The sequence below is a fragment of the Protopterus annectens genome, chromosome 10.part0, assembly GCF_019279795.1.
Source record: "Protopterus annectens isolate FY-2018-M chromosome 10.part0, PAN1.0, whole genome shotgun sequence".
Lineage (NCBI taxonomy): Eukaryota > Metazoa > Chordata > Ceratodontiformes > Protopteridae > Protopterus > Protopterus annectens.
In genome coordinates this window covers 1683295136-1683315589 of record NC_056744.1, presented here as the reverse complement: position 1 = coordinate 1683315589, position 20454 = coordinate 1683295136, and the positions used below count along the sequence as shown (strand labels likewise).

Here is a 20454-nt window from a genome sequence, read left to right as displayed (position 1 = left end):
GGGCAATGAATAGGCTAAATGGACAGAATAGTCTTTAGCTACCATGCACTTCTATCGTACTATGTTTTCAGGTACCTTGTTCTAACCCCACCCAAAATATCTAATAATGAGGATGTTATTTTAATATATTATTACTAGAAGTATCAACAGTCTCTGTATGTTGTACAGCAAACATAATAAAAGAATGATTAGACTATTTTTAATGAATGCTTTTCATTAAGATCTGTGCAAGAAATCATGTCCAAATAAAAGAATAATCATTTTGATATATGGAGATGCAGCCGAATCTTAAAACTGATTTCTCCTTTCCTCTTGTTTACATTTCAAGCATCCAGTCATCAGTTCAATGCTTTACCTTGAGGAAATGATATCACAGTGAAGAATACATTTAACATACTAAAAATCAATCTGCCTCTTCTTGTAGCAAAATATTGGTCTGCTCTTGTGAATGGATGTATCTCCGACTGAACATAATTAAAAGTAATTGGAGAAAATTGGATATAAGGATAATTTTCTTTCATCTAAGGTCTTACATGCTCAAAAAACAATACATCATATATTACTCTATTGCAAAAAAGGCACAGTGTATACATCTTTGTTATCAATATTTTCTCAGACATACATTGTTAAATATGAATGACTGTATCATTCATAACATTGCTTTGACTGAATATGGAATATCACTTTACAGCTGATTTAGAATTTCATCAGCAAGAATTGAAAATGTGTGTATTTTGCCTGCAGTCCATGAAAAGAGTGACAACTTTCATAGTGATCACATGCTAAGGATTGTTATCACCTCATTCATGCAGTTTGGGGTAACTCAGAAGGTTATGAATAATTTCAAATCACCAACAGGATATACCTTTCTGATTCATGAAAATGGTTTTGAAAAATTCTCTAAGGGACTGGCTTTTGCTGACATAAAGTGATTTTTCTTTGTTTTCATTATCATAGATTACCAGAAATGGTTGTGCCTGCCAGACCAGAGTACCGCTCCTACTAAAATTAAAATTATTGTGTTTTTATTCTTATGAAAAGCTTCTCATCTGACAACATATCCTGATCACAAATTTAACAAAGTGCTTAAATATTTTATGAATATCCAGGAAACACTGATCAGCTAAACTGGCTTCAGAATCTTTCTTCTCTTTACTGTAGTCTGTTGAAAACAGGTATGCTTACTACTTTATAGATGACAAGGCAATGGTGTTTTTAGCTGAGAGCTAAGACTGAAAGTTAAGTTGTCAATAAAGATCCAGGGTAGTCTGATGTTATTTACTGTAAAAAATATTTGGGAGATTCCCCCCATGAACAACACTTCACATGTCAGATTTTTGTAGATCTCCCCATCTATCATCATGTGCAACATTTGTGTATCCCACCTTGCACCTTACTGTAATCTATACAGGTCTTGCCCTGCTGAGGAGGGCTTTCTTTATTAACCCCCCCCCCAAAAAAAATGTGGACAATCACAAAACAGTACAACAAGCATGTCACCTAATGCAGCTTAGCAAACTGACCCAATGCTCAGGACTGCATTTTCAGGGTCACCATCCACTCCAAGGCCCAAAGATGGTAGTAATCTGACAAGGCTCCACTAAACCCTCCCCAAGAGAAAAGAGAACAGGCCACCGTCTGCTTTATTTTTTCTGACCTCTGTGCTAATTCTTCTGGTGGTCTGAAATTGTTGTTGAAGCCAGAATGTCACTGGCATAAGTCTGATGTTATTGATCTTGACATGAAAGCATCCTAAAAACCTCAGTTTGTATCTGACTGATTAAACCTTGAGGCTATCAATATATATTGCTTAGGCATACGATACAGTGCAAGGTAAATATTCAGGAGCTGAAAGTCACTGAGGCTTGAAGGTTTCAGACACTGGAAGTGAACAAATGAAATATACAACCAAATCACACAGCTTATCGTAGCTTGATTAGTAATATCACCAGCAAGTCAAAACAACTAAATCCAGTTGCAGCCAAAAAGGCTTCATTGTGCATAACAAGTTCTGTACTATTGTTACTAGAGGGACTGTTTTTGATATAATAAATCCTGAAGATGTGATAAGGGAAGTAACAAATAAGCAGAATAAGTAAGAAAGGCAAGTTTTTCAAAACAGCCCCAACGTCTTGTTGACCTTGCCAAGAACCTCTAATTTTTTTTAACACTTTTGCAGCCATGATTGCCTGACATGCTAACAGGGCTGCAACCAAAATGATGACTAAAGTAATGACTATATAGTTTAGTGTAGTCACCCCCACATTTTCAAATTCTTTTTGGAAATTAAAACACTGTGTTTCATTGTATGTATTGTTTGCTGTTTGGCCATACTTCAAAAAATAAGGTGGTAATATACCTACAATAGTCACTATCCATACCGTAGCACTGGATATGACGGCCCAGTATTTATTTGTGAATATGATTTCATTCCTGTTCATAAAGAAGCAGACATAGCGTGTTCCCAAAATAGCCATGTAAAACAGAAATGTCAGGTACATGTGGATGTGAATGATGCTGCTAACTATTTTGCAGAAGACGAATTTGAAATTCCACTGCCTCGTTGTAAAGTAAGCTATGCGAAATGGGAGTGTTAAGACAAAAACTGTGTGTATTACTACTAAGTTTATAATAGCAACAGAAGTCATTGTGTTTGATCTCCTCTTCATTAAACAGCTTGACATCAGGACAATTCCAACTGCTCCTCCAACTAACACTGTACTATATATTATTATTATCATTACTTCCGCTGCTTTAGGGATCTCACTTGGAGCAGCAGATGTCTGTTCATCTGTCATCTCATAAAATGTAGTAGTGGTCTCAGTCAGACTGGAAACATTTTCCCACTTGAGTGATTTCATCTTCTTTCTCACTTTGTTGGTTATGAAAGTTGTGCTGTAGAGTAAAAGATGAAACAACAAAAAGATATTTAAAATGCCAGAAACCTTTGACCAGTGTACCTATTAGTTTGAGGTGCATTCAGTTGTTTTAAGACATACATACTTGTAGAGTTTAATGCATAACAGGAAACAAAATTATTAAAAGAGCAACAAACAGACCATAATGAGGTTGTAGCTTATTCCTGAGCATGCAAGCCTCCAGCTTATGATGAAGACCAAAAAAATCATAAACTCAATGAGGGATGTTATACCAAACTCGTGAGGTGAATGGAGGGTTAGAAATACTGCATGACTAAACAAGGAGATGCAAGTAATGATATTAACTTAATACTCAGCAGAACCATTTAAAAAATTACATAATATTTTGAGCTGTTTCTGCTTGGCTGTCTCTGTTTATTCTTTTGCAGTGTTTTCTGACAGCTGCATTGCCTTTTGTTTACTTCACGGTCTCTTCCTTGTTTCACAGTGACTCACAATGTACACTCAGAAGGTCACTGATAAAACGGATTAAGTGCACATTATTATCCCGTTGGTAACACATCTCTTCCTGTATTAATGTTTTGTGGAAGCAGTAAGAATCCAAGGTTCTACATTACAGAAGCAGTAAGAATCCAAGGTTCTACATTACAGAGACAGTCAAGGGAGGTCATCGTCCCCCTGTACTCATCACTCATTAGACCTATGATTGAGTACAATGCCCCGTTCGGAATGTATCTGACCAGACACCTGATGCAGCTTGAAAGGCCCCAAAAGTTCCTCACCAAAAGGATAAAGGGTCTCAAAAACATGTCTTATGCTGCCCGACTGAAAGAACTCCAGCTCTATTCAGTCTCATACCGCTTGCTCAGAGGTGACCTGTGCCTGACATATAAGGCCATGTCAAACCCAGATTTGATGAATATGCTTCACCTCAAAAAATCTAGATCCCTCAGAACCACAAGGGCGGGAGACTTAAACCTTGACACGGTTATAAATAGAACGTGCTGGAGGGACAGATTCATCACCCAGAGACTCCCTATGCTGTGGAACAAAATCCCGGTACATGTGAGGCAGAGCACCTCGCTGGCCTTGTTCAAGAGGAATCTTGACCAATGGATGGGAGATCGCAGATATACCCCAGGGATTACTTCAGTGTCACTGCTTGACAGAGGCACAGAAAAATGATAGGCATAGTTTTTATTCAAACTAAAGGGGTGGCGAAAGCCACATAACTATGGGCTAGGCTTATAAATGCCCTTGGGCAGATAGCCTAGTATGAACCTATGAACCTATGGAGGTATGACTGTACACTCAGCTGTTGTAAGGGCATACATACATTCATCAAAACCTACAGTGTATGCACCTAAGTGTCTTGATGCTCTAATAAAATCAGATTATTTCTTTATATTATTAAACTTCAATTAATTTTCAGTTACAGTTGTGTATGTTCTTTGTAGTTAATTTGTGAGACATGACAGGTGAGACTGCTCTCTGACTATTTCTGTTTTTTGCTAACCCCCATCCCACTTGTGCTCTAGACTTGCACAAACCTGCTGTAACTGTAACATTAGGATCCCCATCCCAGTCTTGGGCCATCACTGCAGGTTCATATTGGGAAGGCCTTCCCTTTAGAATTTTACTTCACTCAATGTTTCTTTCATACATTGCCAGCCACTAACACACACACACACACACACACACACACACACACACACACACACACACACACACACACACACACACACACACACACACACACACACACACTGCAATATTTAAAAAATTAGACCCTTTTTAGAACTTAGGATATTTAAGCAGCACAGGGTATTGAGGCACAGCTCCCCACATGAGGGCGCAGTGAGACTTGCCCCCTGCAAAAAAAAAAATATTTTGCATGGTGTGAGGTTGTATGTCAGATCAAATGCATTAGGGTTTCATTTTTTGACATATTAGTATATGTCTTTTCATGTAATACCACTGTTATTGAATCACAAATCACTGAAAGAAATTATAGAAATTGGATATCATTGAATCACATTTCATAGAAAATGTCATACACAGCAAACATACCTCCAAAAGTTTATTTTTTGTAGAGGGCAAGACCCCCCTGCAATCCACGTGTAGGCGGTGTTACCCATCACACCCCCATGCTAAGTCCATGGGCACAAAACTGAAGAGAAAAGAGAAATCCACACATAGTGAATCAATGCTGATGCACAAACCTAGTTAGAGAGATGGAGGTACCGCCAGTAGGGGCCATTGCGTATTACAGCCCTCTTAAACACAGTGGCGGCTGGTGACTTCAAATCAAAGGGGGGCTGCAGGAGACAGCTGAACGGGTGGGGTCAATGGGAAGGGGTGTTGTCAACTAGAAAGGGGAGGGGCTATTCTCAAAACCACAAAAACGAACTAAATACACTGCCCTGGGTGCCAAACCGTAATTATTAGTGTCCAATCAAGACAAAATGAAGTGTAGAAGAATAAAAATATTTCAATGCATTGGCTGCATGACAGCTTACTTAATATCTAGATAGAAACAAAAAGGTTGTGAGGCATGAAAAAATACATTACTTTTTAAATACATTAATGGAATGCTAGTCAAAATCAAGTATAAGAAAAACAAGCAGCACTCAACTCAAACCACTTCTTGCTCTGCAGTTCTAATTATAATTTATATTCAGCTTTATTAAAGTACCAAGTAACATGCTGAAAGTAGAAATCTCTGATGCCCCCACTTGTAAAATGTTTCTTAACCAAAAAAAGACCTGCTGCCTGACAACTATCTACCTGTTTCATGGGGAAAACATGATCAAAGTCAAAAATGAAAAGCAAACAAGAAATAAGCTCAAGATACATTGCTTAAAAGGATTACTGTACAGGTTATGGACCACACGACTGGCATTCTGTTTAGTTTACGGGTAAAGCCTGCAGAGATTACTGGAAGTCTCCAAGTGTAATGAGCTTCTTAAAATAATGTAATCCTGTCCTTTATTACAAATACTGTCATATGCATTTCAATACCCAAGGCTTATGCATTATCTAGTTAAGTATTCTCTACATGGCAACAACAGAAAGGTTTTCAATATTGGCAATTCTTTAACAGTATGCTTATTAAAGCTTACTTGCATCTTACGATCTCAGCCAAGCTTACCTGATGGTCATTAAAGTATTGCTACTTAAACACAGAGCAACAGGCACTTTGAGTGATAAGCATAAATCAACAGCACAAAAAATATGACAGAAACCAGACCATTCTGAAAAAATCAAGGACAGATGAAAAGCCAGTCTAGTACTTGTGTCTACCTTGGATGGGGGGGGATACTCTACACATTTACACTGCATAACTACTCCTTGCCTTGCTTCGACACATCCAGAGTCACTACATGGGGGAGTGGGGTGCAACATGTATGTCACAATTTGAAATGTCTCTGACTGACTGTGATGGCCCTGACACATTTGTCATACCTCTCAACCTCAGAGCAAGAAATCTGGACAAAGCCATACAAAGAAGTGGGACAAAGGCCCAAAAATAAGGACAATTTTTAAATATTGCTCTTATAAACTTAGAAAGATAATAGAATAGGTCTTGCATTAGTATGAATTTTCTGAATGGTAAGAAATATGAAACTCAAATGTCTGTCATTATTTTTTAACTTCAGTCTTTAATGATTTGTCACTAATTTGCCAAAAAAACCCACAATTTTATGAAAAATGGACCAAAAATGTGATGTAAAAATATAAAATAGCCACACAATACAGCTGGGAACCTGTCAAAGAAGGGACACTAATATTAGTACTGCTAACTTGAGCAGCTGACAAAATAAAAGAATCTACATGCATTTCTGAAATAAAAGTAATCTATAACTCTGATTATTACAGTTATTTCTTAATTGTAAACCCTCCAGGTTTTCTTCCAAAATTACTATTTTGCGGAGGGATTATTAGGGGGAAGAACAACATTTTGAGCCAAAATCAGGGACAGTTGAGAGGTTTGGCTATGCCTAATTCTATAAAGCAATTTATTTGCATGTACCTCTCAACCTGTTAATGCAATAAATCTGGACAAGGTCAAATATATTGGGGGAACATATAAACAGTACTAAAAATTGCTCTTGTATAAACTGAGACAGTTGCTAGAACAACAGGTCTTACTTTAGCATACATTTTTCTGAAGGCTATGAAGTCTGAAACTCAGTGTGTCATTATGTGTTGACTTAATTCCTAAATGATTTGCCAGAAAACCACAAATCTTATGAGGAACAAACCAAAAATGTTGTATCTTTCGGCTTTTCCCGGTTAGGGGTCGCCACAGTGGAACTCCGGTCCGCTAATGATTGGCAGTAGATTTTTATGTACCGACTTGCCAGGCCTGACGCACAACCTTCAATGAAGGTACGCCCATTCATGCATGTCTCCACACAGAAGACACTTTAGCTGAGAATCGAACAGGGCAACGTCTTACTGTGAGGCGACAATGCTACCGCAGCACCACCACCGCAGTAGGAACAAACCAAAAATAAGAAGCAAAAATCTATTCATTCTTTGAAAATCTGGACAGTTGGGAGGTATAGTTCAGCTGGGGCTGTCTTTACGTTTGCCGCCCTTCCCCCTCACAAAATCATGGTCGAATGGAGCCTCCCCCTGCAGCCATTCAAGTGATCCATTACCTGGCTATTTCACTCCATTTACCATAAACACTAATGTGCATACTGATTTACTTCTATGATGATTTGGACTTCATTTGAAAGTTTTATTTTGCATTTTCCAGCACAAACACTAAGACATCTGCTAAACAAACTTAGCATTAAAACTTCTCTGCCCTTAAAACTTACATTCATTGAAACAGCATTGAAACCCACATTCAAAGAAAATAAATTTTATCAGTGGCAGATACAGATTTATTCTGGGCTGTTTTTCAAATCATAGGCCCCTTGCATATGAAACATACATATGCTCTTTGATACACCTTCCTATTGTTTTGAACATTTTTCCAATAAACTATGAAACAAAATGCAAGCACCAATAATGACAAAACTGCCCAGTTCAGAACATTTCCATCATAAAAGTCTACTCAAACTTCTACAGTCCACCATTATCAGTAAACATGCACAATTCTACAGTCCACCATTATCAGTAAATATGCACAATTCTACAGTCCACCATTATCAGTAAATATGCACAATCTCTGAAGAAGTAAAAAAGTCATCTAAATAATTCCACATTAAATAAATCTGTAACTAATGAAGAGGTTGCTGCTAGCAAACACCTTTATATTTCATGGTTTCATCGAAAAATAAAGTGTCTGATGCCCCTGAGGAATAAATTGCCTATATTACATTAAAAATGATAAGCTAGTAGTATTGCAATAGGAAATGGATGGCAAACTGATAACAGGCTCATAGTTAGTATCTTAACTTTTTCAGTACGGTAGCATTCACCCCTTGTGGGAGTAGAACCAACAACCTTCTGCATTAAAAGCAAGTACACAACCTGTTGTGCTATTAACAATGCAAGCTGACTTAGCATAAGCAGCACTAAATTTCTCTTCCCCTGCAGCTCTCAGCTCCTTGTAAAATCTACTCAATACTCAACTGCATCTCAACTTTGCAGTACAAGTAATCTGGAAAAAGCCAAATTTATTAGGGGGGGGGTCAAAAGCCCAAAAACCAGGGACACATTAAACATTGTTTGTATAATCTTGGAAAGTTGCTAAAATAAAATGCTGTGTTACCACCATACATTTTACTGCCAAAGTCCCTGTGCAAAAGAGTCAGAGCAACATACCACTATGCCAAATCAGCTGCTTTGTGAAAGAAAAATGCTGTGTTACCACCATACATTTTACTGCCAAGGTCCCTGTGCAAAACAGTCAGAGCAACATACCACTACACCAAATCAGCTGCTTTGTGAAAGAGCGGAAGACTGAAACTTAAATGGCTATTATTTAATGAATTCAGTTCTCACCATAGCTGTCAACCTCTTAGCACAAAACACCTGGACAAACCCAGTAATGAGGGAATACAGCCCTCAAACATATTCAGTGAATTCAGTTCTTGCCATAGCTGTCAACCTTAGCACAAAAAAACCTGGACAAAGCCCATAATGGGGTAATACAGTCCCAAAAATAAGGACAACTTTCAAATATTCATCTTAGAAAATTGCTAGAATAAAAGGTTGTGTTACTATGTATTTTCTGAAGAATATGAAGTCTGAAATTCAAATGCCTGCCAATTTTACTTCTGACGGAACAAAAACAATTTTCAGCAGAGGCACAGGGAGAAATACTGCAGACACATGTCTTTGTAAAAAGGCAGGACACCAGAGCAAATCCACACAAACACAGGGATGAGATGTAGACTCCACACAGAAGGCACCCCAGCCAAGAATCAAACCAGAAAACGTATAGCTGTGAGGCAACAATGCTACCACTGCACCATCAAATATCTAAGGAATTAAACATTCAGAAACCTGAAGTCTGAAATTCAAATGCCTGTCAATTTTATTTAACATTTGTTAATCAGGACAGTCTGACTTGGAACAAAAAAACAATTTTCAGCAGAGGCCCAGGAAGAAATAATGCAGACATGTCTTTGTAACATGGGAGGACACAAAAGAAAACCCACACAAACACAGGGAGAAGATGCAGACCCCACACAGAAGGCACACCAGCCAAGAATCAAACCTGAGAACCTGCAGCTGTGAGGCAACAATGCTAGCACTGCACCATCAAATATCAAGCATTGCAACATTTAAAAACCACAGATATTATGAGGAACAGATCAGATCAAATATGAGGCTAAAATCTGCAATTTATTTTTACAAATGGTGGTGGATAGGGAATTCAGGTCCTTAACACCTGCATACAAGGTACAGGGTTCAAGCCTGAAGTATTCCCTACCACACCACCATGAGTTTGTTCTAGCCACCAGTATATAGCAACTGGGATGTTACCACACACACACACACACACACACACACACACACACACACACACACACACACACACACCTCTTACCTGGAGCGATGTAGATTCCTTCGTGCCATTAAATAAATCCATAGCTGTCCCTCGTACATGGAGCAATCCCTTCATGCCATTAAATCCATAGCTGTTAGTGCACTACAAACCTACCTGTGCATTAAGTCCGTTGGAGCACATCCAGCACGCGAGAAGTTCTTCCCCCGATGAGACTCCAGCCTGCCAACGTTGCAGTCCGAGTCCGATCCATTTCCAGCGACAGTCTATGCAGTTACAACTGCATAGACTTCTGGGATCTCTGCTCTTACATGTTTCCCAGTCTGGACTGCTGCTGAAACAGTCTGCGCATGCTCCAGACTGTCTCAGCAGCAGTCTGGACTAGTGCGCATGCGCAAAAGTCTGCCAATTTTAATTTTTTTTTATCTTTTATTTTCTTTAATTTCTTTATTTTTACAGCTGGGGGGGGGGGGGGCTGCAGTCCGGTAGTCCAATAGCACGGGCCGCCCCTGCTTAAACATAATTACTCCATGGCCACAGAACTGCAGAGGAAAGAGAACCCACACACAGTATCACTGCTGGTGCACAAACCTACTTGCAGAGATGGGGGTAAAACAGGTAGGTACCCAATGGCAAGGTACAAATGGCATGCTACACTAACTTCTGTTGTGATTCCAATGAACCTAACATCCTAAAACTAAACCAGTAATGATTGTTTATAGCCTTCTGCAGAGTTCTATCAGTTATAATAATTCTGCTTAATGTGCTTTCAGTACAATGAGCGTTGGATGAGTTTTTCAGTGATTTGTGATTCAGTGAAAAGGCAATTTTTATGAAATAAATTTGTGTGTGTGTGTGTGTGTGTGTGTGTGTGTGTGTGTGTGTGTGTGCACGCGCGAGTGTATCTGTATGTGTGTATGTATGTATGTATATATACATATATATATATATATATATATATATATACATACATTTACATATATATATATATATATATATATATATATATATATATATGTATACACACACACATATATATAATATATATATATATATATATATATATATATATATATATATAGATATATATATCTATATAGGATCTATATTAGTAGACCGAAGACGCATTCTTTTGAATGCGTCTTGGTCGAACTGAAAAGGCTGAAAATGGAAAATATTGCAGCGGCTGTTATCCCTGGGAAAGAATTCACTTGGCCGCTTTGGTACTTGGTACTTTGGCATTTAAGCATTCATTGAATTAATATAGACCCGATATATATGTATATATATATATATATATATATATATATATATATATATGTGTATATATATATATATATATATATATATATATATACACACACACACACACACACACACACACACACACACACACACACACACACACACACACACACACACACACACACACATACATGCACACACACACACTCACATATTTAGATATATGTATTTGTGTATGTCCAAAAAAAATAAAATAAGGGAAAAAACATGAATCCAAGAGAGAGACCATCTGTGTTACAAGGCATCAGTTTGTTTCTGGGAGCATGTATCATGGCAGAATATATGGGTCTGCGGGAGAATGGCAATGCATAATATGAAGGCTAGAGATGTTAGTGGGCTTGCATGAAAGGATTGAGTGGAATAGGAAAGGAGGAGGCCATGTGTGGCCTGCAGACAGGATGGGCTGGGAAAAGTTATGGAGGAGAAGGCTAGAGGACTTGATAAGATGGACAGAGCTTGTCAGAGGAGTAAGGTAAGTGGGATGGTACAGAGTAAAGGGAAATGATAAAGATGTAGATGCAGCCATAAAAGAGAGGGCAAGGAAAAGGAAACCAGGATAGAAGGTGGGAGTGATAAGGGGGAGAATGAACCTGAGTAAACCAAGCAGGAACTAACATCACAAGGTGTGCTGCAGGGAAGTCAACAAGGAGGGGTGCTCAGCCAGACAGGTTAAAATACAGGGTAAAAGAGACAGTTCAGTGCAACTGTCTTTTAGGAACAGCACATAAAGGATGGGAAGAGCATATATGTACACCTCTGGGAGGGAGGAAACCAAGACAGGCAATAAGTCAGCAAAGAAGACTGAGCATTACTATCCATTTATATTCGGCAACGGAACAAGAAAAAACTTTTAAGGGACGTGAATGAATATTTTAAGAAAAAACATACCCCTTCCCTTTTTGGTTCTCTAATGAACCTAATTGTGTTATAAACACAGATTCTGTTTTTGACTCGAGGCATCAAACACCACCCATTTATAATGAGTCTCTTCTTAGGGACTTCCTTGGTGGGTGTTCTGGGAAAGTGTCAGCAGAGATTATAAGACCCTGCTGGGTAGACTGGAGGTCTCCAGCTGGCTGCCCCTGTAGAGTGGAATAATGAGGATCCAAGCAAAGAGCCATCTGTGTGCTGGAGAGAAAATCCAAGGGGTGGTTGGGAATGTCAATTTTGTTGAAGCAGAAAACACCCTCTTCACAACCTCAAAGGCAGACTACCCAAGGGAAAGAGAAAACCTCAGCACTAAAAAGGCAGGCTTCTGGATCATAGTCTCCTCCAGCTCCGAAAGCAATCTCCCTAAGGAGGAAGTTGGCAAAAGTCAGAATGGCAAAATATGCAAGCGGAGAGCTTACACAGACTGCAGGACAAAAACGTTATTTATGGTGCTTGCTGTATTATATGCAGTTCCTTTTATGTTGGCAAGACTATTTGCCAGTTTAAGGAATGCATTTCAAAACATATAAGTGACAATAGGTTAAATGATTCTAAGAATCCTTTGGTGAAACATATACTGGAGAATAATGGTCAGAGCTTTCGCTTCTTGGCCCTACAGGTCATTAATGACAATACAAGGGGAGGAGATTTAGTGAATGTTACTGAGACAGCTGAGATGAAATGGACAGGTAACTGACAGGCTGATAAGCTACCTGGGCTTAACTGCAATCTACCTCTCAAACTAGCTCAAAAGCGGCATAGATTATTGTGATGATTTTGATTTGCTGGTGAAGCTTTTAAATACAGAATTGTTTGCATGGAAGGTTTGATCTAATGAAAGATACTGAGTTAATCAAAAGCAATGAATGTTTCATTGTATTAAAGTTTTAATTTTATGACAGCCGTGGTGGTTGTACTGGTTGCTGGATTTGTTGGATACTTTTTACTATGGTGCTTTCCTTTGACAGCCAACTTCTTGTTGTTTTGTGTTTATATATATATATATATATATATAGATATATATATATATATATAAAGAGAAATGATAACTTATCTGAAAAAAAATGCTGAAGCTCAAGAGCTATGTCTGACCACATACTTTTGAGAAAGGTGGCAAATGAGATCTGAGGTATGTTAAGGGTTGGTGTGTTATGGGTATTAAGGGTTGGTGTATTATGAGTCAGGGAGCAGCTAGACACTTTTGGTTACCATGAGTTTTACTAACAGCCAAGTCAGATCCGATGATCAGATCTGAACCCAAACATTGAGGACAGAATGGAAACTGACAGCATCATATCTTTGGTTTCCTAATAGGTGAGTACAAACTGTATGCTGTTTAACCAGCTGGAAATGTCAGATGGATTCTTTTCCAGCAGCTTTTCATTGTTTTAGGGGAGGGATGGACCTGCAAACTACCATATCAATTGCATGCAGAATAATAGGCAGGTAGATGAGATTAGCTCGGAGTCTATTTATACAGCAGGAGAAAAGGAGGGAAGATAGTCCTGAGCCTTGAGGTGCACCTTTACTTAGATGAAAGGAGTCTTTAGCGGAGAAGCCTATTTTACATTTGAAACATGTGGTTAATAGAAAATCAGTGAGCAAGTTGGTTGCTTTATCACTAACACTGGCAAACAGATTATGGCTAAAGAAGCCAATGCCCTTGGCAGGTTTATACAGACTGCACAGATCAGGTTATTTTCCCTATTAGTCAGACTTTATCATTTGGGGTCCAGATACCTTTCATGGTAATTCGGTGTTGCCAGGTGAGACTTATATCCTGAAGAAGAAAGACCTGCGGTTAAACTACTTTTTCATTAATTTACCATAAGAAAGGGAGAAAAAAGATGGGCCTGAAGTGTGATGAGTAGTTTATTTTGGAAATTTTTGCAAGAGTATTTACTCTTGATGTTTTCTGCATTTTGATAATGACATGTTGAAAATTTAGTGTTCTATGCATAATGAGAGGAACCAAGGGCATTTACTATCAGCTCGTGTTTTATCATCATCACTGGGGATTTTTTTAATATTTCTTTGATTTCTTTCATTTTTATATAATAAAAATAAATGATGGATGTATTCAGGTAGGAAAAGGAGTAGATTTCAGTGTTGGGAGGGGCACCCTTTGCTCTGGAGAGGAGTACTCATTGAAGGTACTTTATGTTGCTTTGTTGCTAGATGGAGGACTGCTGGAATTCAGAAAAGTTCTGTAAGTAATCAATGCAAGATACCATTCTGTTTTCAGTAGGGATGATGGTAGATGGCCCTGAGTTGGAGTAAGTGCATCATCCTGTAAGAAGGTTAGTATGATTACTGAAATTCTTGGGTTTTGATAAGCAAATAGTTTGTTGGGATTTAAATATGCCTGTTTTGATGACTATTTTTTTTTTTAGAGAAGATTTGGTGAAAAGGAAATTATTTCTGGCCCTTAGATTTCTAAGCATTCTAAAAATGCTGATATTTGGTAATGTATATCCACTATTACTTAAAAGATGGCAATCACTTAATTTAAAGCTGAGTTTGAACTATATGGTTTTGATGAATGCGTTTTTGTGTATACAGAGAGAGGGACTTACAGAATGAACTATCCACCTTGGAAGACATAATTTTATGCATGCCTAGTTTTAAGGATAATTTATTGGCATATATTAATATGTTAGAACGTCTGAACCCCTTTGAACAGAAGTCAGAAATGAAGAAAAAAATGAAGCTTGTGAAAGATCTGAATGCTTTTAAGAAAGGGAATACTTTTTTCCTGGCCACAAGAACAAAAGTGGCACAATCAGACTACGGTCAGTGGAGGGTCAATGTATGACTTAGACATGAGTAGTATGCCTAATCAGTCTGAAATTACTTTAAATGGGATGACCAACAGACACATAGAACAACCTGTGTCCCTTCAGGCTGAGACTAATGATGTAAATCATACTGGCAATTCTTTTGTATCACAATAAAATAATGCTTTACCCTCTTCTGTTCATGGGGAGGATTTTCATCAGGTACAAACACCACTAAAATTCAATTTACCAGAGAGAATAGAAGTGAGAAAATGGCAACCTCCAAGGGGAAGGGGAAGGGGAACAAGAAGAAAAGATGGAGAAGAACGAAGCAGATACAGGGGCCCAGAAATCCGGAGTCACTCAGTAACCAAGCCGTAAACACTGAGTTTGTTGTTATGAATCTTTCAGACAGTGTCTTAACACAATCTGATATTTCATTGTTGGTGAAAGGATTACAATTTATTCCCTCAAGTGGAACTATAGTGACTGATGCATTAACTGAACTAAAGGTATTCACTAGGAATTTGAACCTGAAATTGTTGTTCAAGAAAGGTACAACTGAGGACAATATATGTAAACCTTCAAGTACCTTCATACCAACCACAAACCAATACAATGTCCAGTTGAGTGGAATAACATACCATAAGCTCCAAAAAAGCTCCAAAAAACCGGCAACACAAAACTAAAACAAAATGTTGAAGTTTATTTGTTAAGCGCTTTCTTCCCCTTCCAAACGGGAACTTCATCAGAACAAACTTCCTCCCCAGGTCATCCGTTAAAATACAAATCATTCAATTAAATGCAATAAGAAATCAATTAAACTATCAGTTTCTTAAAACAACAGTGTATTTAAATACTAAAAAACCTTTCAGGTTTAGATTCTTAATGCCCTTTTCTTTAACACAGGCAACAAAGATAAAAAATCATTTAATCCTGTTTTACACAGTGCGTTTAACTTAATAATCCAGTAAAATTCCCTCAAATCTATATTTAATTCCCACCAGCCACCTCTAGGATTTGGTCTAATAACCTCTAAAATGCCAAAATTGAATTTTGAAAAACCTTGACATTCAGATGAGTGTTTGAATAAGGAATTATTCACATTTCCCTTTGATATGGCATAAGTATGTTCGTATATCCTGTTCCTAAATTTCCTCTCTGTTTTGCCCACATAGTAAAATGAACAAGTTTGGCAAACAGCAATATATACTATAGAAGCAAAACACTGAAGTAAACCAGTAAAGCAATCCAATGCAACTCCCAGGTAATAGCCAGCCAGAAACTCCAGCACAAATCCAGTAGGCAAAACTTTTTTAATCAAGTAGTAAAGAACAATGGTACAAACAAAAGTACGTAAACAAGAACTGATACCACTTAGCGCTTTCACCTAGAAACAAACCAGGCATCATCAACAGATTCTGTTTTTGACTCGAGGCATCAAACACCACCCATTTGTAATGAGGTAGGTAGAGAAGATAGGGAACAAGATGATTTAGGGGACAATTATGATACAGAATTTCCACCTATTAGAAGGTCTGAACGCCTCGAGAATAGAAACAAACAACAACAACAAAAAAGTTTTTTAGGGAAAGAACACCATCCCAGGCCAAACAACAGAAGGTTCAAAAGGGGTGGGTACAGAAACAACTACTAGCAGTAGAGACAGGCAACGCAAATAATATTCAAGTGACCCATGAGGGCATAATGTTCTCAAAGGATAATTTTAATATATATAACTATACAGAATTAAATATTGATAACACATATTTTACGCTGTTTAAGAAAGGAATTAAATACATTCCAACTTGTAGTATTGAAAAAGTGGATGCAATTACAGAATTGAAGCTTTACACTAGAAAATTAAACTTTAAGATTATGTTCGAAGGTGGGTCAACCAAAAATAATGCAAACAAACAAGAACATGATCAAAAGTTTAAAAAGAAAAGTAATTTTAACCCCCCATTACATCCCTTAATTATGGCATTTGAAAAAGCCTGTGAGACAGATATTCAAAAGGAAATGAATAAAAACAAACCTATTAAAAGATTCATATTGACAAGGGAAGAGTCCTTTTTGCTTAATCAATTAAGAACCACCAAGTTATATACAATTATGAAGCCAGACAAAGGGGGGGGTATTGTATTATTCAACTCTATAGATTATGTTAATGAATTGTCCCTTATTTTTTCAGACACAGAGAAATATCAAGTATCGTCTAGGAACGAAATTCATTTAGCACATAGGAAAATATCTTATTTCCTGGAAGACTCTTGACTCCAGAAAGTAATTTCAGAAGAGTTATACAATTTCTTAAAAATTAAACATCCTTCTATTCCTACAGCCTTCGGCATTCCCAAAATCCACAAAAATATTCTTAAACCCCCTTTCAGGGTTATTACATGAGCACACAATAGTATTACATACACTCTTAGTACCTTTGTGGACAGGATATTAAAAGATTCTGTTAAAAATGTGGATTATTTACTGAAGGATTCATGGGACTTTCTGTCGAAGTTTAATGAAAGATGGTACCAAGCTGAAATAATTTTTACTACTATTGATGTAGTGGACTTATTCACTTCGATACCAGAAAAGAGGGTTTGGAATTGTTCTATGAAGCTATTAGGGAACTTACAACACTTTCAGATACTATTAACTTTATTATGGCCTCAGTGGAATACATTCTTCTAAACAACTATTTTATTTTTGAAGGTGAGTTCTTTAAGCAAAAACAGGGAGTGGCAATGGGGGCCGCTTGTGCCCCCATTTATGCTAACCTTGTTTTTTATGCGTGGGAGAAGAAATATATATTTTCGAGCCTATATTCACGAAAATGGCTTGCTTATTATCCTAGATGATATTTTTATTTTGTGGAATGATTCAATAAACAGTTTCAACAATTTTTATCAATATATCAGTCAAATTTGTGCATTTTTTAAGTTTACTGTTAGTACTTCTGAAGAAGGGATAAATTATTTGGATGTTATGATTATTAAAGACAAAGTAAATAATAAATTTGAATCCAGAATATACAGGAAGGAAACTTTCTCAAACAGTTATTTAGATTTTCGAAGTTGTCACCCCTCTTACACAAAAAAGAACATTTTTAAAGGACAGTTGGTTAGGGCAGGGAGGATGTGTTCAACAAAGGAAACATTTTTACAGGAAGTTTTTATTATTTCCGAAATGTTTAGAGCTAGAGGTTATCCTGACAACTTGTTACAGAGTATAGCTGAACAAGTTACTGGAGGGTGGTGTTCAAAGTATAAACCTTTATTGGCTAGCGGAGAAATTATTCATCCACACAACTCAATATAACACTCAAAAAGATTTTAAAACTAGTATGACCATTGCCTATGGCAACGGAGAAAAACAGTTGAAAGAAATTATTAAAAGGAATTGGGTTATTTTTAAAGGGAATATAGAGATTTTCAACACTTTAGGAAATGTACCAAATTTTATTTATAAAGTTGGAAAAAATATTAAATATTTGACGGAGCATTATATTTTACCCAAGAATATGGGTTTGAAAAGAACTACTAGTTGCGGTCATTGTAACCAATGCCAGTATGTTTTGAATTATGACACAGTTCATATAGCAGAACATGACAAGGATATTTTCCTGCAGAAAGGTAATTGTGATACTAAAGTATCTAGATATATAGTATATATTGCTGTTTGCCAAACTTGTTCATTTTACTATGTGGGCAAAACAGAGTGGAAATTTGGGAACAGGCACTGAGTAAACCAGGATTAAATGATTTTTTTATCTTTGTTGCCTGTGTTAAAGAAAAGGGCATTAAGAATCTAAACCTGAAAGGTTTTTCAGTATTTAAATACACTGTTTTTTTAAGAAACCGATTGTTTAATTCATTTCTTACTGCATTTAATTGAATGATTTGTATTTTAATGGATGACCTGGGGAGGAAGTTTGTTCTGATGAAATTCCCGTTTGGAAGGGGAAAAAAGCGTTTAACAACTAAAATTCAACATTTTGTTTTAGTTTTGTGTTGTCAGTTTTTTGGAGCTTTTTTGGAGCTTATCGTGTGTTATTCCACTCAACTGGACATTGTATTGGTTTGTGGTTGGTATGAAGGTACTTGAAGGTTTACATATATTGTCCTCAGTTGTACCTTTCTTGAACAACAATTTCAGGTTCAAATTCCTAGTGAATACCTTTAGTTCAGTTAATGCATCAGTCACTATAGTTCCACTTGAGGGAATAAATTGTAATCTTTTCACCAACAATGAAATATCAGATTGTGTTAAGACACTGTCTGAAAGATTCATAGCAACAAACTCAGTGTTTACGGCTTGGTTACTGAGTGACTCCGGATTTCTGGGCCCCTGTATCTGCTTCATTCTTCTCCATCTTTTCTTCTTGTTCCCCTTCCCCTTCCCCTTGGAGGTTGCCATTTTCTCACTTCTATTCTCTCTGGTAAATTGAATTTTAGTGGTGTTTGTACCCGATGAAAATCCTCCCCATGAACAGAAGAGGGTAAAGCATTATTTTCTTGTGATACAAAAGAATTGCCAGTATGATTTACATCATTAGTCTCAGCCTGAAGGGACACAGGTTGTTCTATGTGTCTGTTGGTCATCCCATTTAAAGTAATTTCAGACTGATTAGGCATACTACTCATGTCTAAGTCATACATTGACCCTCCACTGACCCTAGTCTGATTATGCCTCTCTTGTTCTTGTGGCCAGGAAAAAAGTATTCCCTTTCTTAAAAGCATTCAGATCTCTCACAAGTTTCCTTTTTTTCTTCATTTCTGACTTCTGTTCAAAGGGGTTCAGACATTCTAACATATTAATATATGCCAATAAATTATCCTTAAAACTAGGCATGCATAAAATGATGTCTTCCAAGGTGGATAGTTCATTCTGTAAGTCTCTCTCTCTGTATACACAAAAACGCATTCATCAAAACCATATAGTTCAAACTCAGCTTTAAATTAAGTGATTGCCATCTTTTAAGTAATAGTGGATATACATTACCAAATGTCAGCATTTTTAGAATGCTTAGAAATCTATGGGCCAGAAATAATTTCCTTTTCACCAAATCCTCTCTAAAAAAAAATTAGTCATCAAAACAGGCATATTTAAATCCCAACAAACTATTCGCTTATCAAAACCCAAGAATTTCAGTAATCATACTAACCTTCTTACAGGATGATGCACTTACTCCAACTCAGGGCCATCTACCATCATCCCTACTGAAAACAGAATGGTATCTTGCATTGATTACTTACAGAACTTTTCTGAATTCCAGCAGTCCTCCATCTAGCAACAAAGCAACATAAAGTACCTTCAATGAGTACTCCTCTCCAGAGCAAAGGGTGCCCCTCCCAACACTGAAATCTACTCCTTTTCCTACCTGAATACATCCATCATTTATTTTTATTATATAAAAATGAAAGAAATCAAAGAAATATTAAAAAAATCCCCAATGATGATGATAAAACACGAGCTGATAGTAAATGCCTTTGGTTCCTCTCATTATGCATAGAACACTAAATTTTCAACATGTCATTATCAAAATGCAGAAAACATCAAGAGTAAATACTCTTGCAAAAATTTCCAA

The 20454-nt window shown here is 37.1% G+C and overlaps 1 protein-coding gene across 1 annotated transcript in view; it reads right to left on the bottom strand.

Annotated features, from left to right (window-relative positions):
• Positions 1 to 1008: 1008 nt before the first annotated feature.
• LOC122813896 (probable G-protein coupled receptor 141) overlaps positions 1009 to 20454 on the bottom strand; it is a 233689-nt gene continuing 214243 nt past the window's right edge. The window contains exon 3 of the mRNA XM_044086438.1: positions 1009 to 2895. Coding sequence (XP_043942373.1) covers positions 1923 to 2861 — 939 coding nt within the window. The 5' untranslated portion in view covers positions 2862 to 2895 and the 3' untranslated portion in view covers positions 1009 to 1922. The remainder of the gene's footprint in view (positions 2896 to 20454) is intronic.